The 19,950-nt window shown below is 34.9% G+C and overlaps 2 protein-coding genes and 1 long non-coding RNA gene across 4 annotated transcripts in view; 2 read left to right on the top strand and 1 right to left on the bottom strand.

The window, feature by feature from the left end:
• Window positions 1–18: 18 nt before the first annotated feature.
• On the top strand, window positions 19–11,306 carry LOC113498087 (activating transcription factor 7-interacting protein 1). 2 transcript variants are annotated; one of them, XM_026878002.1, is made up of 4 exons: window positions 19–351; window positions 7,747–9,105; window positions 9,190–10,149; window positions 10,227–11,306. In XM_026878002.1, exons 2-4 carry the CDS (start codon window positions 7,785–7,787, stop codon window positions 10,697–10,699), a joined length of 2,754 nt encoding a protein of 917 aa, XP_026733803.1. In that variant the 5' UTR covers window positions 19–351; window positions 7,747–7,784; the 3' UTR covers window positions 10,700–11,306. The 2 variants fall into 2 exon arrangements, with proteins under 2 accessions (XP_026733803.1, XP_026733804.1); XM_026878003.1 differs by lacking the exon at window positions 19–351 and adding an exon at window positions 7,090–7,669.
• A 778-nt stretch (window positions 11,307–12,084) lies between these two features.
• The window catches only part of LOC113498089, an 87,053-nt gene continuing 79,187 nt past the window's right edge, over window positions 12,085–19,950 (top strand). Inside the window, exon 1 of the mRNA XM_026878004.1 lies at window positions 12,085–12,630. The gene's annotated coding sequence lies outside the window, so the exon portion shown is untranslated. The remainder of the gene's footprint in view (window positions 12,631–19,950) is intronic.
• On the bottom strand, window positions 12,540–18,876 carry LOC113498091. Its single transcript, XR_003400956.1, has 2 exons — window positions 17,736–18,876; window positions 12,540–12,757 (listed from the first exon to the last, which is right to left on the bottom strand). It is a non-coding gene; the product is annotated as an uncharacterized LOC113498091 (long non-coding RNA).

Genomic DNA, 19,950 nt, shown 5'->3' with positions numbered 1-19,950 from the left:
ATGACCTCGCTGGGTATTATTGTACAGAGTAATGAACAAAGTTAGGGGCAACGTGCGCTGCCTGCCGGTAGCGCTTCGCTTCCCCCTTCACTCGCGCGGTATGTCGTTAAAGCTGTCTCACTCCCACGTTTCACGATAACGCAACTCGATTCTCTACGGTACCATTACTCTGTGTTCGTGTTCCGTCTGTGCGCTCTCGTCGTATTGCGGGCGGCCATTTTCTTCTCTCTCTGTCTGCTGTTTGGTTTGAGTCAGTGCCGCTTCGGTCGCGGAACCGGACGCCCGCACACTGTGTTTTATATTCTTCTCAATAGTTCTTCTACTGACCAACTCTCTTGCGTAGTAGTCGAGGTGAGTGATTGTAAACATACGGCATTATTCTCTGTTCCAAATTGTATGAGTAATTATTCTGAGTGTTTCTTTTTTTTTTTTATGTTATTGTGACTTCCTTTTTTATTGAGAAGCTACATTTATTTTCGGTATATTATGTTTATATTTTTTGTTTCGTTATTTTTGTTTTATTAATTATTCGATATTTTATTACTTTTTTTAATTATTTATTTTTTATACTTAAGATTAAGTATTAACATTTTTTAGCAGCCAATCTATTATAGCTTCTATGCCAATGTTATAAACAAATAAAGTCGTGTACACAATTTTATCTGATATTATCAAATTTTAATTCATAATTTTACTTGTCTGATTAAATCGAGACTGTAGTCTGTGTTGACGCTAAATTCCTGCTTAAACTTGTTTTTTTTTTTATAGTACAGATTATAAATAATCTGGCGGGAAAATATAAGATGACATTTCGGTAATATTATTATTATTCTTCATTTCAAATATTATTTTAGACCATAATAACCAAAACCAAACTGATAACCAAAATAAATATGAAATAAATAATACAATTACAAAATGCATCTAAGACTTTAAGTTATAGAAGATACAAATCAATCAAAGATTTTGAAATTCTTGGAAACCAATTTATTCAGAGAACTCCAAGAACTCGCGGAATGACAGAAATTTTAAACATGGGAATCGTAAATAGTAAGGATTTCATATCTAGGAGAAAAGTGGATGAAGCAACAAGCAATTCCAGGAGGAGCAATGATGGGCATGTGTATCAGGCTAACTTATTGCCTATGCATATCGGAATTATCAGAAGATTACATATTAAAACAGTCGCTGGAATCTAGACCTGCAACTATGTGCATAATAATTCAATCTTTGAAACCCTAGTTCACATAAATACCCTTTAATATAAACCTTTGTTAAGTCCTAGCTACCGCATTAGGTTAAGTAACCTGTAATGGTAGATTAGTGTGATTATTAAATAAATAAATAAATAAATAAATAAATAAATAAATAATGAATTTATTTAGCCAAGTCTCATATAAAGTTGTTTCTTCGAAGCTGATAGACGAAATCTTGCGGGGGTTGGGCTGTCAAGGGATTAGGCCCCTTATCACTTTTTGGCTAGTAGGTTCCCGTTCAATAGCCCTATTCCTGTACTGCTTGCGTTTCCACATTCACCTCATTCGATTTATTTCCGTTTGTCCTCGAGAAATATATTTCGCTCTTTCGCACGCGCGCTGGCTGCGCTTAAAATGAGGGAGATAGCGGTATCTCTCTTTTCGTCTTGTAGCGCTTAGCTATCAGCGCCAGGTCTGCACCAAGTGGTCGGGAATTTATTCCGGTATTTCGCACGACACCGCGAACGGACGCCATCTTGGATGGCTGATCTCAAAACATTAAACTAATGTTTTGCATTTGTGATAAAAATTACACTTAAGTACAATTTATTTAATCGTCTTTATTTTTATTTTATCTATATGGCGCCTATACAGGGTGTAAGGAACACCGTACCACCAAAGTCGCATAATGACTTTAAAATAACGTGTTAATTAATATTAAAGAAGTCGCTACCGTCGGAGATTAATATTTATAGATTTAGTCATTTTTGAGCACGCAATGAATTGGTTACCGCGCGATCCTTACGCTCAGCGTACGTACTTACACGAACTGTAATGTGGTAGGAGGGCGACACTCGGCGACACGATCGAAACATTCGAAACGCGCGCGCATTTTATAAAAATGTTGTGATGTAACGAAAAACAATCACAAAAAAATACCAATCAATTTACACTATTCTGACTTCAATCTGTGTATTGTGTATTATTAAATCAAACCTACTCTTACCTTAATCTCGCTCACTTCTAACCAGATAAGGTTCGAAAATTTCGAAATGTCCGCCATCTACGTGCACACAAATTTTGGCGCGGCGAAAAATCTGCTGCTGAACCCGGGGCAAAAAGTACCGCGTCCAGTAAATGTTCATCGCGAGACTTGCATTGCCACGTGCTTCGCCATAACACATTAGCATGTTGCCATTCTCCCGGGCGGTAAAATAATCTATCGAGCTACTAGGATCGTAATTTAAATAATACACACACAACACACGCACTTATATCACTTAACACAATAAAATTGTCTGCCTACACGATAATTAGTCCGCGAATTACCCGATTGCACATGCACATTCGATTAGCGTAAGGAACAAACTGAGTAAAAATAGGTACTATTTTGAAAAAAGCCGAACTTTCGGTTTTACCTTTGAGTAGTGTTGGACCTAGGTACCTATGATTCTTTATCGATAAATTACATGAGGTCGAAGTGAATATCGTAAAATTATTCTTGACAATAAAGTACTTAACTTAAACCTTTAAAATTGATTAATCACAAAATGTACTTTTGTGTAAGAACATAATTGTTTTATGTGACTGGAATAATTATTCAGCAGTTCCTAGGAAAAAAAATGATAAAAATTTTTAGGCAGGAATTTCATTTGTAGATGATGGATATTAGTAACAAAACAGACAGTAATTTTAGAAAAAATAAATTATTGTTTATAACAACATGTTTTAGAACTACAGAATTCTAAACAAAAACAAACTGTTAATAATAAAAGGTTTTAATAAATTTCGTGATAAGTTGATAAACGCTGAGAAGGTAATTTTCTATTTTATAACATGGAACCCGTGTAACAAAAATCGATGTACTATTTTATCCAGTGTCACAGGTACGTCACTCGCCGATACCGCTGTAGGTGTCGGCGACGCGCTGGCGGTGTCGACAAAGGCGGCTAGCGGTGCCTACAAAGCGCGCGGCTTTTTTTAAAGGAATAGTAGGCAGGATTACGAATAATGCGTGCGAGTGCGCGCGCAATAGTTGCGCTATCTCTTACGCTTGTCGCTCATGAGTATTGGTTCGGTTTTGACGTCACTTTCGGTTAGATTTGCAAGAGAGCGATGACCGACGAGTACCTTTACGAATCAGCTGATCGGGAGCAGTTTTTAGTGTTTCATTTACATTGCCTTTTTTTGTGAAAACGGCTTAATAATGATTTTGTTTATGAAAATATTATTGAAATACGTAGGAAAAATGATTTTATGACACATAAAATTAAAAAAAACGCGAAAAAAAACTGCAAATTTCATGAAAAGACCGATGAAAAATTCCAACGCAGTGGGGTCTGGAATCATGTCTAGAACTCAGGTCCCACGGAAAAGTCACGGTGTTCCTTACACCCTGTATAAATCGTCCACATCAAATGCATTAAATTAGATGTATGCTGTTCAACACATCGCCTATTAATCTTGGCATAACATAATGGCCTATTTGTGACCTACTTCATTTTTTTTTACCTACTGCATATTTCATGTTTTAATCTATGGCTTTGCTTCTTTATTATTGTTACGTTGTAGTTTATACCGTTAGGTTGGTATCATCGGAATGCAACAACAATGTCATTTTTGTCTTTTTCAACCGTTTCGATGGTCGGATTGCTACACAATTGATTTATCGTTGCACGTTTTAATGATTATATCATGAATCTCGTATTATTTTAATATCTCCATTGTTGTATTTTGAATCCTTTTAGATTTGTAAACCCTTAGGTCTATACACAGTCCAAAGATAACTTTTCTACACAAGGTCCGTCACTGGGTGCCAGTTCTGCTTGGTCTATTCACATACCGGTTACTGTACAACTGAAAGAGGGAAATGGGCCCCTATTTTATTTAATAAGAATTCTTTGATACTCCGTTTCCGATACTACTCGTACTTGCCCCTTTTTTGTTGCAAAATATGTGTTTTACCGTTATAATTTATGGGGTTCTTAAACACATATTTCTATTTTTTGCACACCTACTCAATTACTTGAGACAATAGGTACGGCTAATTTTTACGCCTCAATTGCTCGTAGAAAAAAAATGGAGTAACTAATTAATGCTTTCTAAAAATTACAGTAACTTCGATTCAATTTAATGTGTAATATGTACACAGAATAGATAGTTTGTAACCAGGATTAACACATGGGATAGAATAGTTTTTATCCCGATTGTTCCCTGTATCATGTTCCCTTGGGATCATTTACGGGCGTGGCCGAGGGCAACAGCTAGTACAAACTAACTTACTGTTCGGAAAAAAGCGTAATTAAATCACTAGGAATTAGGATTTAAATATTATTAAGCTCAATGGAGTGACACAGTATAAGGGTTGTCATTCAAAACGAGTAAAAAAAGCAAACTACCTCTTTGAAAGGATAATGTCAGTCTATATCATAGTCAGTTTCAAATAAAAGGACATTGTTCAAAGGCTGTTGAGGAAGACAGAAAGCTATGTATACTGTGGCTCTATCCCTTTCTCTCGCACAATCGCCTGCCTCAAGTGTCGTAGTACACGTAGCTCATCGTTCGCAATCAATACCCGTGCAGCTTGGAACCATACTGGCTTCCTGTCATAGGCTGTCTCTTCCCGACCCTGAGTATAGTACTTTATTTAATATACGCCCATTCATCATTAGACTAATATACTAAACTTCATCATGCTCTTCAATTATATTAACGGTAAAGGGCCCTACATGTTTTATTCAACACGGTTTGTTGTTTTTTATTTTTGGTGTTGTTGGTAGATTCAAAAGATGACTGAGATGGTTTGACGTAGCTGGTTTAAAAGGTATGCAAAACAAGCTTGAAGCTCATCTGAAGTTCTACGGTCTGTCTCAGTTCACCTGGATTGCGTTGATTGGTTTGAAGGTTCTTCAAATGGTTCCAATAGAAAAGGAAAATTGTAGTCGAACATCGGTTGTTCTTCCGTTTACCAGACATTTTTAAAGCTTTTCAGTAATGCACCGTTCCGAAATGTCATTGCCTTGCCCCTAATAGTTTTATCTACGATTTGTTCTGGAATTGGTTGTTTAGTCTGTCTCGTATTTTTGACATTAAAAGATGGCCTATCTCTATCACCGTCCTCAGCTTCTACGGCCGTTCTCGATTTAGTTAATTGTTTACTATTTACTTCTATTTAGGGTCCTTAATATAACCAAATTTATTCATTTAGATTAATCGTTCTATAGAACAAGAATAATTGCGTTTCATAACATATTGTTTTAAATGCTTTTTCTTTCTTAAAATGACTAATAGGAATGTAAATTTCTAAACTTGATTTTTTGACATTTTTCCTCCCTTTTCTTTTCCGTAGCGTTAAAATAAATTTGTCAGATAAGTTATCTATATAAAGATAATAAGAGTAATGCAATACCGTTTGTTAAGTCACGTCAGCTTCCACCTAATACTCTCTTTGTAATTTCGTTAAAGACTTATACACGTCGCAAATAATAATAGAGGTAGAGACCATACTTATTTTGGGGCCCATCGAGTATTATTAATAGTATTAATGTTTGGATTTGAATTGCTCGTAACCAAGAGCTTCTCTTGCGGGTTTTGAAGCGTCTATAAACTATGAACAATATAGTATCATTTTTTATTTGTAAGCGCAAGAGTAGAAGGTACCTATTCTGTCGGTTCCACACTACATCTGTAATTTAAGGTTTCTAGAGCACTTTCTTTAGGTATACTTGAAACAAAACTTTTTGTTTTGTTTTTGTATGTATGTTTATGCATCGTGATAATTAGACGGTGGCAATTTTTAAAGGTGATGGTTTTAAAAGCGGCGTTGAAAAAAAAATATAAAAAAAAGACAGGGAGACAAAAAAAAAGAGACGCAAGAAACGGTCTCACCGAAAACTACTAAAAAGTGTCAGCTCTATACTTACTGGTTGAAAAAAAAGGTTTTTTTTCCAATAGTTCCAAATACAGGACTACATGTACTTCCTCAGTCTTTCGTTTTGTTTGACGTAATAAATTAGATAAACATGCCGAATACAGATTTATTGTTAACGAATCGTCTTCACTGTTCGTGTTTTTGACATGTTTATTAATGGGTACGCTACCCACTACGCTAACCAATAACCGTTGTATTATAATATTTTACAATATAATTTTACTAGGCCATTTTTATAGAGTCCCTCGCTGTATAACATGCATCAAACTTATGATAAATAAAATATATTAGTTTGTGTTTGTATTAATCCAGTATTCTAATATATAAAATTCCCGTGTCACGATGTAAGTTACCGTACTCCTCCGAAACGGCTTTCCCGATTTTTACCAAATTTTATTTGCGTATTCAGTAGGTCTGAGAATCAACTAACTGCTATTTTTCATACCCTTAAGGGTTAAAGGTATGAAAAAAAAAATTTTTTTCGGACGATTTTTTTTTTATAATGTGGCATTAAAAATACATACAACTAGAAATAATTTATTAGGCAAAACAACGTTTGCTGGGACAGCAAGTAGTATATAAAAGCAATAAAAAACTTGTGAGTTTTTCAAAGAGTTGACTACTTTCATCAAAATCTGACATTTGTAAATCAGCTTGAACGTTTCGTAATTTAAGGGTATTTTGCAATGTTCACCGCTATGGTTAATTAGAAAGAAAGTAAGACTTCTTTTAGGGTTTTCGAATAACTTTTAACAGTTTTAATGTGACAACCAAAGTTTTCGTAAAGCTCTAGGGTTGTCACGTTTTACCATTTGTATGGCTTCTATTAAAACTGTTATTACTCTGAGAGGTATCAAAACATCGATGATAAATTTTACGAGCTCTTTATTATGTAATCATTACTGTCTATTAGCGAATTAGAAGACACTGATCCGTAAACTTGGAAGTAAAGGCCTCAGACAGATTCAAAACTTGTCGTATATTTCAAATAAGCTCTTTGTCGATTTTTTTTACAAGTAATACTGTTGAATATTCATTTGTATGACTAAGAATAAAACTACATCTATAGCTACCGCTCTACAATGTACCTAGTCGATGGTTTATGTTCTATCATTTAGGTTGCGTCCTTCCCTTCATTGATTGTCTCTCTTACATTAGTTCCAATTTTCACCACGAATGGCGCTGTCTACCTTTCAAACTGTCGCATTTGCGTTTTATTGTTTCTCGTTAACTTTTATATAAGTTGCGATTAGTATGTTTTTAATAAATTCACTGGTTTTAGATACAGTTTACTTTAAGGGTCATGGGGTAACGTAAATATACTAGGGTTCTGATCATGACTTAGTATCACGGAAAGTAGGTACTACTTGGTTCGGAATCTAGACTGCTAGATTTAGGGACTTTTCGCTAGATGGCGCTATTCTCAAAATGACAATACACATGTCAATGTTTTTGACAGAAGCCGGATAGACACTATTGTGTAATATTATTGTTTATTACACTCAATTTAATTTATATTTAAATATATCGATTTGAAGCAAAGGTTAATTCCAAAATAGATTAGTTCGACTTGAGTTTAAAACCAATACCTTGCTAAGATTTTTTTTATTTATATTTCAGGTCCGGTGTTTTCTTCAAATAATTCAAGGAAATGAACAATGCAATTAATTCTTGAATCCGAGCCAACATTATCTGTAGATACGGACATGTCCACGATTGAGGATATTCAGACTGAGAAGGTTGGGAAAGGCGATATTAATGATCTCAATACAAATACTTGCAATGGAAATAAAGAGAATATCGGAGATGTGAATGTCATTGTGAATGATGATTTAAATAAACAAGCTATTGAAGAAGTAGAAGTCTTAAATTCAGACGATAGTATCAATCGTAAATCACTTAAAGAAACACAAATAGAAGAATCTCAAAATGGAGCTACGTCAGAAACAAATGATGTTAATGAAATTCAAGACGAAGGAAACAATGAACTTCAAGGAACAGAAGAAGAAGTCAATGAAGATATTAAAGAAAATCATGCTGCAAGTAGCCAAGATAATGGTGTTGGTGACATCACCGAAGATGAAGAGGATATAATTCATATAAAAGCTGAGAATTTCGAAGAAATAACTATTGTTCACGAAGAAACTGAAAAACTGGTTTTACAGAATGGTTCTACAAATGAAAAAGAAGACGTTTCACTTTCTAAAGACGACATTGAATTAATAGAGGAAGATGTTGAAACACAGGTCAAAACAGAAACAAATCCCAATGATGATGTTGAATTAGTAGAGGAACGAGAAACTGGCAACAGCACGGAAACTTCTTTAAAAACGGAAAGTCCTAAAGTTCCTAAGAACGATGATGTTGAATTAATAGATGAACCCGAAACTCACATTACAGATTTAACAGAAACTCCGATTAGTGTAACAACAGAAGAAAATACTAACAAAGCTCAACTTGAACGAGATGATGTTGATAGTAATAAAGAAATAGTTGATAATAGAAAAGTTGAAGATGAAATTGATAATAAAGAGCCACAGATCGTTCAAGATTCATCGTCTATTGAGTTAAAAGAAGAGATGGATGTAGAAGAAATTGTCGACAAAACACCTGACAGTAAAGAAAAACCAGAAGTGAATGATGCTGCTCCTATAAATAGTAAAAATGTAGATAAACCAGTTTGTAGGCTTAGTAACACATTAGATATATTATCGGATGATGAGGAAGAACTTCCTAGTAAGGAGTCTGAGGCGCCGAAAGCAGAAGAATCTAGCGATAAACAATGCATCAACATAGAAGATGATGATGACATTATGCTCATTGATGAGGACACTTGTAAGACTGAGACCCCTAAACCTGTAGATACTAGTAATAATGTAGAAGACACCAAGTCAGACGGCCAAACAGATTTAGAAACCAGTGAAAACACTTTTGAGACGGAAGACAAAAAACATTTGCCCTCACCAATAACTCAAAAAGGTTCGTAAAATTATTTCTTATTTTTTATTATCCTATTGTTTGTTACCAATCCAGTGAATAATATTAGTATTATTCATTTTTCAGAACTCACGCCGCCTCCAGAGGTGAAACCGCCTAGTTTCGACATTGACATGAAACAAGAAGAAAATGAAATGGAAAAACCACCTTTACCAGGAATACCGCTTCTTCCAGAAAATTTTGTCAAAACAGCGAAAAAGAATTTATCAGACATGACAAGAGATGACTTGGAAGAGTTCTGTATATTGAAAATAGTGGAAAGCATTGTGGACCGAAGCAGTTTGAGTGAAATTAAAGTAAAACTTAAATCATTGAGTCAAGCGCTTGAGGAGCAGAAGAAAAAGGCATTGGCTATTGCCAAACAGAATCGAGACCTCCAAGTTGTTTTAAAATCTGTTCAAGAAGAGCAAAAGAAGAATATGCCTGAAACATGTATAACTCCACTTAAGATAACCAGATCTGTTGGCCTTCAAGTCATCATGGAAAAATCTGGTGCAAGAAGGAAACCCCCTGGACCGACTACTCAACCGCAAGCCACTAACAATGCACCTGCTAACCGACAAAATATTAAAAACTCACCGTCTCAAAGCCCACGGCAAAACAGACCAGGAGCTCAGGCTATACCAGTCCCTAGATTAGTGCCTGCCAGTAATACTGCAAAAACACCCAGTGCAATGCCTCAGCTTGCTGCAGTTACTCCAAACAAAACAGCCACAGCGATGCCTAATGGAGTTAAAAACCCTTCACCTTCACAAAAAGCCGCAGAAAAAAGACAACTTAGTAAATCTTCCTCTGTGACCGTAGACCTAACTGATGATGAACCGCCAGCTAAAATGAGTAATAGAAATTCTCCAGCACCGCCAGTTAGATTAGTTCCTTCTCAAAACCTCATGGCACCTAGACAACAAGTTGCAGCGGCGAGTAATAGTTCTACTCCTAAAAAAGTGTACATCCCTATTAGTTGTCCCATAAATCAAAGCATAAGGCCTGGTCAGACTGTCGTTTTAAAACCCGTTCCTACTCCAGGTAAGTGAGTTTAAACTAAATACTATAATAAAATAAACAAGCAAGCCATTTAATGCTCATTTTATTTTTTATTTTAGGTCTAAGGCCTCGAGGAATAATGTCACAATCAACGAGAGGATCCGCAGGTGCAGTTAGATTACAGTCAGTTAATAAGTTGCAAAATCCTAGACATCCAGCGCCTTTACCAGACGCAATGAAGCAATATCAGCCGCCGAATTGGAAGGCGTTACCTCCAGCGCCAGACCTCAAACTTTCGAAGGTTGAAAATGGCATAGTAATATCCTGGAAAATAGAGGGTTATCAGGAAGACAGCTACGAAGAAATAGCCAGTTATCAGTTATATGCCTACCAGGAGACTTCATGTCCACCCAATACGTCGTTATGGAAGAAGATAGGAGATGTGAAAGCTCTGCCTCTGCCGATGGCATGCACTCTAACACAGTTCATGGCTGGCTTCAAGTACTATTTTGCTGTAAGAGCAGTAGACATCAGATCTCGCCTTGGCCCATTCAGTTTACCTGGTAGCATACTCCTTCTAAACAAATTGTAAGACTGAGTGACAGAACAAGGTACCCATATGGAGCGTCCGCAATGAGCCACTCAAACTATTCGATTTATTTTAATGAAAAAATAAACGAATTATTTTATTTTTCACCACTACTTTGGCTTCATTCGTTAAGGGCGAACTCCGTCTACGCTTTTAATTTCTGGTCTTTGAAATGTGTGAGTGGACTACACCAACAATGTTATACATTGTTTCTGTAGGCATTTGTTACCGGCCAAACTAGAATTCAAGACTCTAGAGTTTCCTAATTAAACCTGGATTTTTCTAACATCTGGCAAGTAGGATAAACTGGTACAATACGAAATCTAGTTCTGCTGGTTACTCATAAACAAGGAATATATTTTTAATTGTTATTTTTTCGAATAATTCTCGTTATTGACTGATTTTAATCTGCTGAACAATTCGAAGTAGTTTCAAGTAGTTAGTTCGGTAACTAGTGTATTTTACTGTCGATATTATGTATTATTGTAAAGTTTGTAATTTAAATTAAAAGGAATGTTCAGTTGTAAAATTGATGATTACTCTGCATAAATATTCACCTGCCTAGTATGTCTTTCTGGAATTCTTATTATGATTACAGATTCGGAATCTATTGGTACTTTTATTATAACTAAAATATACCAAAAATTATAAATGCAAAATTTAGATTGGTTTCAAAAGCTGGTAAAAGCTAGAACTACTGCGTGCGAGTGATTTAGCATCGTACGCGCGATGCGAAGTGGGTAAGTATCGAAAGACTCCCTTAAAATGGAACTTATTACTCGTGCAACATTGAAAAATACGGGTTAACGTGATGTGAATAATTCCATCAAATTTCATATATGGTAACACTACCACTACCATCACTCGTTACAATAAAAAATATTTTGCGAAAACTAAACTCATATTAGGAACAACAAGAAAGATGTGATAAGTAAATCCCTCGTGAGGAAATATTGGAATTAGCTACATCGTATAAAATAGAATAAAAAACAATGAGTGAAGTTTACAACTTTCTTCGAACGAAAGCAGGATGATGATGAACAAAAAAAGACTACATTGATTACCTGTGGACTTTTTGGTATACGTCAACTAAAATAGTAGTTTAATTTTAATAGTAGAATTGCGAGAATTGTTCGTAACGCTGCTTTCTATGTACAGTTTGCTTTCAATATATCAAAAGCAAAATTGTGAGAGTACTCGTAATGTATCATTGGAAAATACAAATTACTTAATTTAAGTTTTTCTGCAGATGTCAAACAAAACTGACAATTGGGAATCATTAAATAGTAGAATATGTATTTCTACGCAGAGAACACTGACGAATGGCACTTGACAGGTCGCTGTCAAAATTGTCAGACGTCAGCTGAAAGATTTTTCTTTTTGTTCGGTTGGCTATCTGCGAGGCGCAATGATAATGTTCCCAGTAACCAGTTCCAGTTTTCGGATAGGTTTGCGTAGCAGTGGTACGCTCGTTCACGTATCGCTCGAATATTAAGGTATTTCAACCGAAAAAGACGCAAAACATTCTACTATATAAGTATATTTAGATTTAAATCAAAGTTGTTTCACATGGATACATGTAATCATTAGTGTATGTAGTGTTTTCTTGTGGTATACTCGAGATAATTCGACTAGGTAGTTGACATATCATTTCGCAAGTAGTCTCACGGAGGTGGTTTATTTGTGTACATTCATTCTGTTTCTGTGGAAGATATCCGCACGGATTTTAGTGAATAGTGATATAAAGTGTTGTCTGTGTTGCGATCAAAGGTCTAAAGTTACTTGAGTATTGAGTAAATAGTGCGTGATGTGGTAGTGGGTGAAGTTAATCGTTGGTGTGGTATACGTGTTTAGTGAAGGTGTTTGTTAGCGGTTCTTGCGCTGTGAGAGCCATGCTGGCTCGTTCGTGCCGCTGCGACGTTGATGCACGACCGGTACGGTAACAACATATTTTTTGTTTGTTCATTATGTTTTTGTTGCCATTGATTTCGCTCGACGCCGAGGCGATAGAGTCGCTTTCCTCAGCACGACGTGTTGTCTGTCATCTTTGATTTAGTTTATCTGTAATTCACAACAGTTCAATGAATAACACCTAGCAAATTATTTTGTATACATCTACATTAGTTTGCGAATTCATGTACCTACTCAAAGTATCAATATATAAAGATAAGTAGAGTAGATTGGTATTTCTATACCTAGCTATATTGTAATGAAAATGATTGGCAAATAATGATGCTAGCAGAACCACAACTATGTTGTAAGTGTTTAATTAGTAAATGTTTCTCATTTACCAACAATTAAGTAATTAGTTGTTGGAATACTGAGTAAAGTAACCGTTTGCACAAAACTATTCATGTATATTTTATCACATGTAGAAATAGAAGGCTCATATGATTCTGAAACATTAGTTACATATTTTTATTTATGGTGACTAATAATTCTATTATGAATAATTCGATGAACAACACCATCACCAAAAATATTGCAATGTTGAATTTGATGAAACAAAAAAGACATAAGTTATGAATTGCTGACGGTTGAAGTATAATATGTAATTTTGACAAACAGTCTTATTAGGTACATTGCATTTCCTCAATAATTCTCGGAAGTGAGAGAAACTTAGGGAATAGGCTTAAAATTTGCAGTTTGGGTTCCTTTCATTTCTATTAAATATATTGGATTTTTTCTTATTAGCAAATTCAGAACCCCACAAAACTGTGCAGTTTCTCTATAGGCATGAATAGAATAACTCACTACTAACCATAATTAATATGGGCTCTGAGTTGGCCCGTTACATGTGTGGGGGGTTTATGAGATGTGTAGTCCAGCCTAAATGACTTAACTAATTTTGCATTTGGAAAACGCTAGGCAAAACATGATAATAATAAATGCTAATAATGGTCATAAAAGAAAATAATAAAACTTGGCTGATAAAATCTTGAAACAATTAAAGCATTTTTAACTTTATTACTTTATTTAAATTTAATATTGTGCCAAGATCAACAAGTTATAAATGGTTTGATTTCTAAGATGTTTTTTATCAGTTATTGTGCTTGTAAAGCTTGAACTTATTTGTCTGTATTTGATAGGGTTCCTTTCCCTATAAGAAAATGAAGGCACTATTACTAAGGATTCCCCGTTTGTCTATCTGTCAGCCAGCAGGTTTAAATTTTCACAGATGATGAATTTATATTGCCGCTATAGCAACAGATAGTAATGCAGGTTAAGCACTGGTAGTACTTACTGTCATTTATTAATGGCTTGTGACTTTTTTCTGCAATTTGTACTCTTTATTTTATTTGTGCTCAACCCTGTTCACCCTGTGTGAAGAGAGCAGAATTCCCATTTGCCCAAAGATTTTTCAACTACGTATTTATCTTATGGATTTATCAGGTTTTCTACTTATGTAAATATCTGTTATAATTAATAACAGATAATAAATGCCAAACAATGTCATACAACTAAATGCAAAATTCACTCTTGTTATGGCACACACACAAGAGTATTAGAGTTTCCTAAGTTCCTCCACACTAGTGGCCTTATTCCCACCTTCTGCAGTTTGCAGGAAGATACTGTTGTAAACATATGCTGTGGGGGTTGTAGTTGTGCAAGAAAGACACTACTGTAGACACTGTACTATCACTTAACGGGGCTCCCTTTTCTGAATGTTGGCTCCAATTCAGCCCAATGTGCATATTCCACAACTGCAACAGGACTTTGCAATAAAACTTGGTAACCCTGCCTGAATATATGACTACCACTCATAGTTTTTTTGTGTAAATTCATAATTAGTTGATATATTAACATGTATCTGTGAAAAAAATCTATTAAAACTATTTTCATTGACCTGCAAATTACAAGGTTAATTATTTTTTTAAATTCTTGTGTATGTTGCAATGTATGAACTTAATGTGTTATGTTGTAACATTTTACATAGTCCAGTAAAGCAGTCAAAGTACTGTGAAAAAGTTTGTAAATTGTGGTTGTTATTTTGTATTTTGACTACATAAGTTTATATTTCTCTAAGAAACTGCACTAGAGCAATGATAACAAATTATACTTTATGGAATTAAATTGCTGGGCAAAAACAGTGAGGCATAGAAGTGTAAGTCCAATCGTCTACAGCCTGACACCTAAAACTAAACACTTAATGTATGATGCAAGGTACAAACATTATTTTGTTCATTCTTAAAAGTGGTACTTGGCATTGTTAATGGTCTGTTTTGAGTAAATGTAAGTATATATGAAGTACGTAACTAAAGTTATGTATTAATAGGAAAAGCTGTAAAGACTTTACTTATACTAGCATACAGCAGTGTTCCAAGTACGAAAACTGCACGAAGAATAAATTAAAAACCGAAGCCAGTGTTGCCAGTGCTAAAACAGGATATCGAGTGGTTCTAGGGGGTAACGTAAGAAAGCAGTTCTTCCGCAGTCGGCTTTCGTCGACACTTTCACTTGTTTGGCTGGCGCCGTGCCCGCCCCATGCCACTTTCGCCGAGAACTGAGCGGAACGCATCCATTTCGATTTACTTTACAAATAAATATACACTTTTACAGTGTTGATAGATATTAAATAAATATAACTAAAGAGGTGAAAACACACTTCACACCTTTTACAAAATAATACTCCTAAGGTTCTTAAACTGCACGAATAGTCGGTTGGTTGAGGTCACGCTAAACCAACTGTGCGCGATGTGTCGATAGTTCGATCTCCGCATAGGACAAGCGTTTTTGTGATCGACAAATGCTTGTTCTGATGTTCAATTCACACGTTATACATTTAACGTTATTATTTTGGGACGTTTTTTCAAAACTCAACTCCTGTTCGAATGGATCATTGCGTCGCGGGGGGTTTTACGAACATTCAAGTCACAGGCACAAGACACCCATTGATTAACAGAATGTTGCAATGCCTTATACTTGGTAAACTGGGCTCTGCATTAAAGTGCATACTAACTAAATGATTGAATTTTAAGTATGTAAACAATCGCGTGTAGCAATGCTAGTATTGGAAAGGGTTATTTATAGTTATTATGATTTATAGGTATAATAAAACTGATTAGAATGTATTGACGAGTTAACCAAACCTTTTGAACTAATATTCGCCATTATTAACGCCAACACTTGCCAAGAGCAAGCATAAAATTTTTAAGGTATTTTTACTGTGAGAGCCTTAAAAAAAATTAAATGTATTTACAGCAATCGTTAAAAAGGTTTAAAATAATACTACAAAGGTTTCCGTACAATAATGTAATGTGTTGTGGTTATGCCATAAAAAAAACAAAGAACGCAAAGACCTTCGGCCCAAAGTGTTAAAAAAGTAAGTAGTTGTCGTTTTGATGATGTCACTTCCTTCATTATAATGTTTACCAAAAGCGATGTACTTGGTAGCTGTTTAAATTTCGATCATTAGAATTTAAGTCGAAAACCATATTGTTGGTTCGAAACGAACTTTTTTACAGTCAGACGATAGAGTGGCAAATGATTCAGTTCCTGTTTTCCTTCGTAATTAAATTTGAATCTAAAAAGTAATGATTTGATTATCCTGATGATACGTTTTTCTGCCTTTTTGTATAAAAAGTAAAGTAGCAATTAAACAATGCATAGTGCGGTTTTCTTACATAATTTTAACGCAAGTCCGCTTAGGAAGTAAAATGTTGGTCTTAGACGATTTTTATTAGGTTTGAAATTTTTTGATAGTCGAAGTTTTTGTAACATAATTAAATTATAGTGTAAAAGCATTGTAAGCGAAAACTTAGAGAGAAATATAATTGACCTTTCACTGAGAAAACCTCTGTAGCTTGCACACTGGCCTACTGGGTACAAAGACCCATAGATTTCAAAGATTCGAGACCTATTGTCAGGTATATTTTCTCTTCTTTAATATAAATATATGAATTAATTAATAAATTATTCTCTCCTCATCTTTACCAATAATCTCCGGTAAGCGGCAAGCCTTATTTTGATAAGTGTAGGTAATTAATATCTTGCTTCATAATTATTTTAATACAGCGGAGACATATTTTTCAATATGTCAGTTAAGTAATATAACTTGTTTAACTTCAATATTTGGTGCGGTTATTACTAATAACCGCACCAAATATTGAAGTTAAACAGTTTCCAAGTCGGCATTATGGTCCTTTTTAAAGCATAATGTAGAGACAGACAAACATTCAACAATGTTTTAAGGATAAGTTTCGTCTACCACAAACTCTCAAAGCAAGACTAAGCTAAACGCCGTACAGTGCGCCGACTCTATTTTTTTAAGAAGTTTTAGAATTTCTTCATGTTTTTGGTTTTACAAGTTATTGAACCCATGACTGATATTCAAGTAACGTAATTTATCCGCTATATATTCATTTATTTTTAATATTTATTACGCATACAAAGCGGATATTTGTAATTAAATACAAATTTTAAATAAGATAATTTTAAACCGCTGCCTGTAATGACTTTTTTGATTTATAATCTCGATGTAAATTAAGATAATTATATGTTTGATTTTTTGTACGGTACACGTGAGGTCTTTATCACATTCAAGATTAAATAAGTCATAAATAATGTTTTTGTTACAAATAATGATACTAGACAGCCTACCGCAAGACAAAGATTTTATCATGAGCTCAAGTCAATTCTCACACTTCTCGAGACTTATTTGTTTATATTCTTATTATTTTCCCTTGTTTGACAACAAAATTTTTAGGGCTGGTATAACTGACTAGAATCTATACTTCTATACTTTCTATACTTAATATATAAACCTGAAGAGTTTGTTTGTTTGTTTGTTTGTTTGTTTGAACGCGCTAATCTCAGGAACTACTGGTACAAATTGAAAAATTCTTTTTGTTTTGAGTAGACAATTAATCGAGGAAGGCTTTAAGCTATAAACCATCACGCTGCGACTAATAGGAGCGAAGATACAATGGAAAATGTGAAAAAAAAACAGGACGGGTATAAATCATAACTTACATCTTCTTCTACCCACGGGAACGAAGTCGCGGGCAACAGCTAGTTTTAAAACTAAAATGTCACATACCTGTTGACCGTTATTCCTCGGAAACAAAAAGAACAAGGACAATTTGAATGGCTCCTTCCAATGTGATGTGACATGCGCGTCTTGGCAACATTCTTAAAAACTGTTGCATTCTTTTTTGATTAGTTCTACCTACATCATGGGACAAAGAATTAAAATAATTAAAATTAATAAACAACACATTTTCAATTTGATTAATTGCAAATGATTCTAATTGGTTAGAATATGCTGGCCGAGTTGTTATGGCAACAGTCCGACGTTTGCATGCGAAGCAATCATTATACTGACGTTTTTGGAGCACGCTCGCTGTTGTATCGTTATTATTAGCTTTGCCAGTTAAACGAAAATAATAACTGTTGGTTAAAAATCCGGAGCGGTTTGCACGATATCTATCAGTCGATAAGTAGCCATTTAAATGTTTTTTTTTTGGATTGGAACTATGCTGGCGAACCGCAGGCTTTCGCTGCTTCACCTGACATGATTTGAACGATTCAACAACACTAATAAAACCGCAGTTACCTCTCTTTAAACTTTAGGAAGGTTAGGGATCATCGTTAGACACAAATAAGATTAAGACCTTCTTAAAAAGTTCATCTCTAAACGCCACACAAATGTCAACTCTACTACTCAGATATAAAGCCCAAAAAGTTAACATTACCTCTAATGGATTGTCCATTAACCATTGCGTGCCGAAACATTATACAGTCTTTATCAAATCGGTTAAAGCGGGCAATATCTAGTCAAATGTCAAATCAAGGTAGCACACCTTTTGATTCTGCCAGTAAGGCCCCTGATTACACATTATAATGTGTGTAAACAATAAACGACCTTGTAACGATAAAACTAACAAGATGTTCAATAGATTTAGGAAGAATATGTAAATATTATTTTATGTTACAAGATGTGTTACTTAGGCCTGCCTTGCCACCTGATTGTTCGAGTGATGTTTCAGTAAGAAACCAATGGAATCGCTTTATTTATTTCTTCGCTTCGTCTAGTGTTCAGTCTTGGACTGTGGACTCAGCGAAGCTAAACTTTTGCGCTCTAAAATCAAGCGAGGAATGTTTGTTGCGAGGTAGGTGACGTACTTTAATGTTCATTAGCCTTAGGGCCTTAGGGCTTACCACGCACTATGGCGACTATTGCTCACCCAAAGGGTATGACTTAAGTGTATGTGAAACTTGCTCTTGTGCGAAGTTGTCTTTAATGAAGTTCGACTCGCGCTCCCGCCGCGTCAGCTCATGATTAAGGACTCCGGTTGGGTCCGAAACTAGTCGGGCACCCCCGATAAATACGCGTGATTAATCCGTTACATCATTTAATAGTTAATGAAGTGTTACAAGAAACAATATAACAAACAAGTAGATATTTATGGATAATAAAATGAAAGAATGAAATTTGGCATGGTGACCTTATACCATTCAGCTATCTATGCAATCAACTAATCGATTGGTAGAAGTTTCTACAATATTATGACAGCTGTCTACGACAGTACGCACTCAAACTGCACCGGAATAAAGAGGGGCTATGTCCAATCATCTGATCGTATATTTATCGTCATGCGTTACATTATGCAATGAGAAGTTAGCGGTTGTTATACGCTGATGAGTTAATTCTAGATGAACTTGGACTCTTATGTAACCGGTATTGAGTTATAGACTACCGTGTGTACACAGTACAGATATGTACGTTCGGAACAGTAACGTTGTTAGAGTGTTTATATTTTAACTGGAAAAATTGTAAGCTTATAACCGACAGAATATTGTTCTGTTTTAAGCAAATAGAGGTCGGGTTGATTTTTTCATAGGTCCCGAAGCATTGATCGATTTCAATGTAACTTGCTTTGTATTAAAGATAAATTTTGTGCAAATGACCCTAGACATGTTTAAAAACCAACGGTTATGCCGTTCAAAAGTTGTGGGGGATGAACATGGGGTATATAGAATACTACCATTTCAAGACCTGAATCAAATTCGAATCAAAATAAAAAAAAACGAAATCAGTTGTTCATTCAAAGAAAAAAAAGATCGTTTCTTCAGCCACATGAAGATAATTACAATACAAAAAACTAGCACTATTATCTTTCTTAGAGTTTTAGGTGTCAAGATATCTAAATTTATCAAAATCTTTCGATTGGTTTCGTTGTGAAGTTGTTGCATACAGATAAAAATACTTACATATTTAACAGTAGGTAGTATATAAAGTAAAGGCTTAAATT

The sequence above is a fragment of the Trichoplusia ni genome, chromosome 10 (assembly GCF_003590095.1).
Source record: "Trichoplusia ni isolate ovarian cell line Hi5 chromosome 10, tn1, whole genome shotgun sequence".
In the NCBI taxonomy this organism is placed as follows: domain Eukaryota; kingdom Metazoa; phylum Arthropoda; class Insecta; order Lepidoptera; family Noctuidae; genus Trichoplusia; species Trichoplusia ni.
This window is presented reverse-complemented; position numbering and strand designations above follow the sequence as displayed.